This window comes from Centropristis striata, chromosome 5 (genome assembly GCF_030273125.1).
Source record: "Centropristis striata isolate RG_2023a ecotype Rhode Island chromosome 5, C.striata_1.0, whole genome shotgun sequence".
NCBI classification, from domain to species: domain Eukaryota; kingdom Metazoa; phylum Chordata; class Actinopteri; order Perciformes; family Serranidae; genus Centropristis; species Centropristis striata.
The window spans coordinates 35,617,453-35,625,778 of NC_081521.1; the positions used below are offsets into that span (position 1 = coordinate 35,617,453).

Below are 8,326 nucleotides of genomic sequence, written 5' to 3' on the forward strand. Positions count from 1 at the left end.
GGAGTAATTTCACAGTGTGGTATTAGCACTTGTAATAGTTGTTAGTCATCAGTGGTACGGAGTTCATTGCATTGAGGGCATTTCTTGAGTCTCAGCCTCACTGTATAACATGAGCTGCTGTGACCTCTAGCATAATCACAGCCTCATGCAACCATAAACTAGAGACCTAGAGCAGGGGTGTCAAACTCAAATACACAATGGGCCAAAATTTAAAACTTGAATAAAATCGCGGGCCAACATTGAACAAATAAACCTTTTAATATATACCAAACATGTTTTGCTTTAACATTAAATATGGAACCAGCAACGCTTATAAACATACAATATATAACTAAATAGTGCAGACATGCAAAATCAAATTTCAAATAAAAAACACATCAATGTCATTAATTTATTAAATAAAAATTAAATAAAAAATTGTATGCCTCTTTTCTATTTGCATCATTCTGATTTAAATATCAAAATAAAGTTTTTCAACAGGTTAATACATTTAAAAATAAAATAACAATAATGAATCTAGTATTATCGGTAAATGCGCCGTATAATACCGGCGGGTCAGCTTTTATAGTACAATAATAATATAATAATTTGATATTGGCTCGCGGGCCAAATAAAATTACACTGCGGGCCAAATTTGGCCCGCGGGCCAGAGTTTGACACCCCTGACCTAGAGCATTCAGAGGATATGCAGCTAGGTATATTGACAGTAAGGGGGTTTCTCGGCAGTTTGAAGAACAGAAGGGCTCGTCATACAACCGTTGAAAATACAGAAAACTCCAAAATTACTAAAGTTTTTGAACCCAAATCACAGCATGGATTCTTCTATGTTGTTCCAAAGGTTTTGGTGTATTGATCTTATATTCTGGAGGGTTTTTCTGACCATTTTTAGCCATTCTCGATATGAACAAAATTGCATAATTTAGCACCAAATGTGTGTAAAAAATCAACCCCAAAAATTGCTGCAACAACTTATGGAACATAGTTGAACTTGGACTGGACTTCAAAGGGGCACATTTTAATGTTGTGAACCCTTATACACCGTAATAGTAATAATTTAAATAACTAATTAATTAAGTAAGTCATGTTTATTAGATATTTTTGACAAGAACAACTTGACACACAGTGCTGAGCTCCATCTTCAGGTTCACAGCTTTCAGTTGATATCCCCCATTTCTATGTGGCATTTATTGTTGACCTGATATTTCCCCCTAAACATACACTGCCCACAACCACCAGTTCTCAAAAAAGGCATTGGGATACTAACTGGTTGAAGTAAATCTGTGTGATCCAGTGACTGTCTGACTGTGGTGATGTGGTGATGTGGTGAGGAGGTGCCAGTAGGTGGTGATCTGTGCACATTTTTCTCCCCTCTGTCCCTGCTGAACTGCTCTCAGCGAGACTTCTTGCCTCCTTTATGATTTCAAATCAATATTTTCAAAAGGCAGTGATCCATCTAATGCCTTTCCTGTATCAGTTTGACTTTGTAAACCAGGAGGAGAACTCAGTGGTAGATGCTCACTCCTCTGTGATGATTGGTGGGTTTAACTGCAGGTGTCTGCAGGATCAACGCTGCAGGCTTTCTTTGCATCCTCAGCAGAGAGAGAATACAATACAATCAATACAGACCAGAGAGCATGAATACAACCTCTCCACATACTGTACTTTCACCTCAGTTCTTATATCAAAAGCAATGTGAAACTGATAGTAGGTCATGAAATGTTTAAGAGACAAGCCGTAACTACAATATACAACTGATAAAGGCTTGTTGGTGTCAATCAAACTGGTATCATATTCTTTGAGCACATTCTTTGTTTTCATGACAGGAAGTAAAAGTGCATCATGAAAACCACAAGCTGGGTGATACTGTTGAGCTTTATTAAAAAAGGAAATAGTTTACATTTAAAAACATACATATATATATTATTTTATTTTATTTTTTACCTGTAGTATTGTTTATCAGTCTAGATTGTTTTGGTGTGAGTTGCAGAGTTTTGAAGATATCTGCTGTACAGATGTCTGCCTTCTCTTAAATATAATAGAACTGGCACTCTGCTTGTGGTGCTCAAAGTGACCTACATTTGAAAAACTCTCTTTTTAGAAATCATGACCTGGACACTCTAGATAATTCACAGTGTTCGTTAACTTTTAAGATAATGTTGAACTTTTTCAAATGTATTTTTTGGCGCTTTGAGCAGCACAAGCTGAGTGCGATCTAGTTCCATTACATTTGAGAGAAAGCAGACATCTTTACAGTGGATACCTTCAACACTCTGCAACTCACACAAAAACAATCCAAATTGATAAACAGCACTTCAGGTGAGAAGAAAAATATGTATTTTTGATTTTCAGGAGACCTGTCCTTTTACACTTTGTTAGTTTATTTAAATCACTGTGCAATATAAACACACAATTCAACTAGATACCATATACTACAACAAATAGGTGTTGGTTTCCTCTGTAGTGGTGTGTGTGCATGGTGTGCTGTGGTTTGTGTTCCTCTAAAGTGGCCTCACATCCTCTAAAGTCTGTTTCTGTGTAGCTAACTATCTGGTTAATTTGACCTCTTTTAATTCCAATGAAAAGGAATCATGCGGTTTGGTGACACATTTTTATTAACTGCTTTACTGGTAAAAGTACACAGATAGCTCTTTCTCTCAAAAAAAGGTGAAGTAATGTAAATTAGAAATGCAAAAATAGGAAATATAGAAAAATAGAAAATACTATTATATTTAAAAAATAGCAGGATAAAATGCACATACTGGGACCATATGAAAACAGCACCGCTCAATCTCCCAGTTCCTCTTCCAGTGTACCCTTACCTTTCCTTTACAGAATTTGTTACATATTAACATGAAAAAGACAATTTTACTGGTAATTTTACACATTTACTTTTTTGTGTGCAAAGTTTCTTAATCCATTTGACGGCCTGAACTCAACCAACATATCATTATACATGAGCAAAGCTAACTGTCAGCAAGTATTTACAGTAAGTAATACAGTAACGTATTTTCATATACATAATTTATATAAACACACTATTTGTGTAAATTTTGCTGTATGAAATACTTTCATATTTAATTTTTTTAGCATTTAATGAATGGGACAAATTATGAAAAAATATGATTCTGTTGTGTTCTACCTCTACCTAAAACACTAAAGGCATTTGAGGATTTTTGTCCGTACTAACTGCAACATTCAGATCAGAGCATCCACTCTTATGACTCCAACTCACATCAGGTCACTTCTATCGTGAATTTAATTGTATACTTTTTCTGGATTTCCACTCTCAAGGAAACCTGTGGGCTCCCGGGCCCCTGGTGGAACCACTGAGTGAGTCTATTTACATGATCCCACACGTCAGCTTCACCACTTTTGCCGCCGTCGTCCTCTTGAAGACCTTGTACAAGCTGCTCGAATAACCTGAATAAGCACAGATAGAGCCGAAACAGCACAAAACATCAATTCAGCAAATTATTCACTGGAAAGAAGCCCACCCACTATGTATGTTAAGGCCCCTGCTAGAGGAAATGGTTCCTCAGAGCCTAGTCGCCTACGAACTGTCCGCAAACATGTTGACACCATATAAGAGGTGACAATTTCCTACACAAACATATTACTCATCTACAGGATGAGACGCCCACCATTAAAACCATAAATACACAAAATAACTGCTAACAGTAATGCTGCCACAGGAAAAAAGCCAACGCTGTTTCATAACACATCTGATCACATGTGCTTTTAAAATTACCCCTTTGATTGTACACTATACAATCTAATGCAACCCAATACAACGGCTCAGCCGTAAATTACTGCACAAATACATTATATTTTATATTCAGACATATTTTGTTTTGTATATACACATTCTGAATCTGATGCATTCTGTTTTATCTGTTTATTTTGTTTTACTATGACCTAGATATAAACATATAGTAAAATAGATACCTCTCTGACAGTGTCACCAAAGACAGAGCATTATTGTCTCCTCTATTAATTTATCAAATCAAAATTACTTTATTCATCCCGAAGGGAATTTCCCATGCATCAAATTCAGAATGTGTATATACAAAACAAAATACGTTTGAATATAAAATATAATGTATTTGTGCAGTAATGTCACAATTATCAGCAAATTATCGCATTCTGTTTCATTTAAGTTTTAGACCAGTCTTGTAGGAACAAAACTATAATGTAGTCCAGTTTAACACTACTGTAAATGATAGTCTCAATAATAAACATAAAGTTGAATCAAAAGTTTAATATGTAAGATTTACACATTAAAATATCTTAAAATGTCATGAATTTACCTTTTATCCAGTTTGTAACTAGTTGTTTGTGATACACTTTTTAAAATCTTGGTGTTTTTTAACAATATATTTTAACTGGATGAAGGATTTTGGTGGTCAGACATCTGGATCAAGGTTATAATAGTTTTGGATTTTTCATTAGTTTTCATTTTAATTTCGTTGTGATTTTTTGTTTTCAAATTAATTTAGTTTAATTCGTTTTTAGAGTGAGTTTGCTAGTTTTAATTAGTTTTTATTTTTTGGAAAATGCTTTCTTTTATCAGCTTTAATGTTAGTTTTAGTTTTTTGTAATGGGGTATTTGTTGGGTTCAAGATTTAAAAAAATCACAATAAATGTTGCCTTTATTTCCTTTGGCTTATCTATCTCAGCCCCAACAAGTTTATTAAGTCATAAAACCAGATAGATGAAATAGATTTCATATCAACCAAAAAGGTTTATGTATGAAAAAAGTTGACAAAGATGAAAACGAAGGACATTTTCACTGTAATTTCAGTTAGTTTTAGTTTGTTTTGTAACCACACAATACAGTTTCAGTTAGTTATCGTTTTTTTAAAAACTCTAATTTTTATTTTTAATTCAGTTAACGAAAATGTTTATTTAATTCTAGTCTTCGTTATTTCGTTAGTTTTTGTTAACTATAATAACCTTGATCTGGATCTTAAGTAATCAGGGAAGCAAGCGAAATAAATGTGTGCAGTAACTCTGTTTTGCAGCCACTATGCTTACATGCCAAACAGTGTCGGAGAAACACAGATTTTCTATATGAAACTGATTTTTTCAGTGTTTTAGCTCATTTAAATCATCTAGTTCATTTGTTTTGAAGTGGAGGATTTGGCTTTCAGTAAAACACCTCATGAACAATGAACACAGAAGGAATCCTTACTGGGAGAAGCTGACTGCAACAACAGCTATGTTCCCTCTTTTGTTATTGTTTTGATTGAAAGACCTCTTGCTGTAGACAGTGTCCACGAAACCAAAATTGTCTCCGTAAAGGTTGAATTTATGGCTGAGCTGTTGTATTGAATTGCACCATGTGGAATGGATGAGTGTCAGTTAGGAATGGAAACTTTTAGTTTCTGCTGCACCTGTCCCATGTGGTGTTCCTCAAGGCTCCATTTTAGGCTCGCTGTAATTGTAATACCATGCTTTCACAGAGGGCTTTTTTTTTAGAAAAGCACAGTTGTACTTCCCCTTCAATACCAGGAAAAGTACAGAGTTTCTAGCTAAACAGAAATGAGACATCACTTTAAATCTCAGGTTTTCAAATCCAAATGTTGCAATAAATCTCACTTTTGTCACTTTTTATTCTGCCTTCAATTTTTTTTTTTAGATTTACGGTCATTTTGTCTGAAAAACTGAGAGTTTAAATAATAATAATAATAATAATAATAATAATAATAATAATAATTTTTTATTCATGGGCACCTTTCATGTCATTTAAGGTCATACAAACACATTAAAACTAATCAGTTAAACTAATCTTTTTAAAATCTTCTGTTCTTCTATTCCACCTCAAATACCACATGTGTTTTTGCCATGCACTCTAACATAACATACATTGACTTGGCCATATTTGCTTCATAACCTGTAACAAATCCATAAAGTTCATGAAGAAAATTTACCCAAATGGTGATTAGGGATACAACGATTTTGGCGAGACCCACTGCCAAGTAGCCTATGATGCTCCACATGACAGGCAGCTCCTCCACTTGTTTGTTGGAGCAGAGCTGGCCTTGAGTCATGTTCAACACAGCTGTCGTTGTCGGGTCCGCCGGGGTCGCACACTCTGTATTCAGACAGAAATAGAAGAAATCAGTGTATGAAACATGGTTAATAGAAATCTATCCATCAAGCAGAGGTAACATTTGTATATTGGTCTGTTGATATTTCTTTTTAAATGAATGCTAAAATATACATGTATGGGAAATGTATAACAGTCACAGTGGAAAGGAAAATATTGTGTGTTTTTTCCCAAGTCGTGAACTTAAAGGGGGTTTCCTGCTTTATGATGTGGTTCTGCTCGTTGTGTGACTGCAGATGCAGGGGGGTTAGAGTTTGGGTCATAAACGTCTTAAATAGTCTTGTCAAAGATTATGTTGCTTTGTCTGTCAAACTCTTGGGATAAACAGATTATATTAATAAAGATCTTCAAACGCTGTAACCAAAAAACTACAACAAACTCTTGATTTTTGGGCATCAGTCCAGTATTTGAGCCTCTACACTTATCATATTGGAATACTTTAGCAAATCTCAGCATGCATTATGCCATATGGTTTTAACAGGTCCAATCTTGTATGTTTTTATTTGATTATTTACTATCATACAATATACTATCCAGACATTTGTATAGTTCAGATGTTGTGTGTCAGTGTGGTGCAAATTAAACTCAAGCTTATAACTCAAAGCTTACCGTAAACTGTTAGGTCGACTTGAAGATTCTGATTTCGACCACCTACATTTGCGCTGATGTCACACTCGTAGGTGCCCGAGTCGTTAGGTGTCACCCTGAGCAGCCGCAGACTGTAGTTCTCTCCAAACTCGAGTTTGGGTGAACGAGAGAAGTTGTAGTACCGCGTGCCGTCTTTATCTTTATGCCTCCTGACGATGCCGTGTTTTATCTTACTGTCTCTCTGTTTAAACCAAAAAGTCATCCGAAAACTTCTGATTAAATGAAAGTAACTGGGACACAAGATGAAAAAATTAACATTTAACTGGGATTTATTATTGTTTACATTTAGCAGCATTTATGTCTGAAAGCCTGAAACAGGTGACTGACCTTGAACCATGCGACAGAGAGAAAATCCATTTGGCTGAGGTCAACACCTGGACACCTCAGAGAAACATCTTCATGGCAGTCTGCAGTAATTCTGGGTCGACTCTGGGTTGCGTAATGCAACAACAACAACTGGGGAAAAAATCACATCACAAACAGCATCAATACACTGAAATACTCCACAAGGACAATTTATTGAACAATATCTAAGGACACATTTTTAAGCACAGCCCATGTAAAAAGTCTATTTTGTTTTATTTTTATTTATTTATTCTATTTTTATTTCCTATCTTTTTCCGTGTATGTATCTATATATTTTGAGTTTCTATTTTGCACCAATGGGAGTTGCACTCCAATTTCGTTGTATATATACAATGACAATAAAGGCTATTCTATTCTATTCTATTCTACTAAGTGAAGAAAATAATAATTAAAATATATATTTAAATTAAAAGCTTGGATTTTATAACTTTATAAAAGCCAAACTTAACTCACCTTAATGAACAACACCTTCCAGGACATGTTTTGCTCTTCATCTGTCACTTCACTGTAACAAGTGTTCACTTCACTAGAAATAGAGTCACAACTTCCTGTAAAGTGGGTTGCTGAAAGTATATTTAAGAAGCATTTGTTTAAGAAAGCATGCCACCGTGTGGTACCTTAGAGGAGTACATCTCTCATTGTGTTACTACCAGTGGTGGAATGTCACTAAGTACATTTACTCAAGTACTGTACTTAAGTACATTTTGGAGATATGTGTACTTTACTTGTACACACTTAGTGTATTATCATTTTATGTAACTTTTTACTTCTACTCTACTACATTTAGCCAACAGCTTTAGTTACTTTTCATGTCAAGATTCAACATGAAAAACATGATATATTTAAAGTTTAATTAAACAATATATAAAGTATTTAAAATGAGCCCTCCGCATAGTACAAGTACCTTTGATACTAAAAGTACATTTTCATGATGATACTTTTGTACTTTTATTCAAGTAGGCTTTGAATGCAGGACTTTTACTTGTGGAGTAATTTCACATTGTGGTATTAGTACTTTTACTTAAGTAGGAGAATACTTCTTCCACCACCGATTATTACTCTAAAACACTTTTTACAGTAATAATTGGTGTCTCTTCCTCGTCATCCTTCTCTTTCCTGTATCATTACAATATTTCATGACTTTGTTAACCACTGTATGCCTAATGTTGTATCAGTTTACTTAAAAAAAAAATCCTAATTTTA

At 34.6% G+C, this 8,326-nt stretch overlaps 1 protein-coding gene across 2 annotated transcripts; it reads right to left on the minus strand.

Annotated features, from left to right (window-relative positions):
• Positions 1 to 2,338: 2,338 nt before the first annotated feature.
• LOC131971931 (uncharacterized) lies at positions 2,339 to 7,639 on the minus strand. Of its 2 annotated transcripts, XM_059333613.1 has the most exons (5): positions 7,577 to 7,639; positions 7,085 to 7,213; positions 6,719 to 6,938; positions 5,931 to 6,094; positions 2,339 to 3,420 (listed from the first exon to the last, which is right to left on the minus strand). In XM_059333613.1, exons 1-5 carry the CDS (start codon positions 7,601 to 7,603, stop codon positions 3,364 to 3,366), a joined length of 597 nt encoding a protein of 198 aa, XP_059189596.1. In that variant the 5' UTR covers positions 7,604 to 7,639; the 3' UTR covers positions 2,339 to 3,363. The 2 variants fall into 2 exon arrangements, with proteins under 2 accessions (XP_059189596.1, XP_059189595.1); XM_059333612.1 differs by lacking the exon at positions 2,339 to 3,420 and having other exon boundaries at positions 5,238 to 6,094.
• Positions 7,640 to 8,326: the final 687 nt, after the last annotated feature.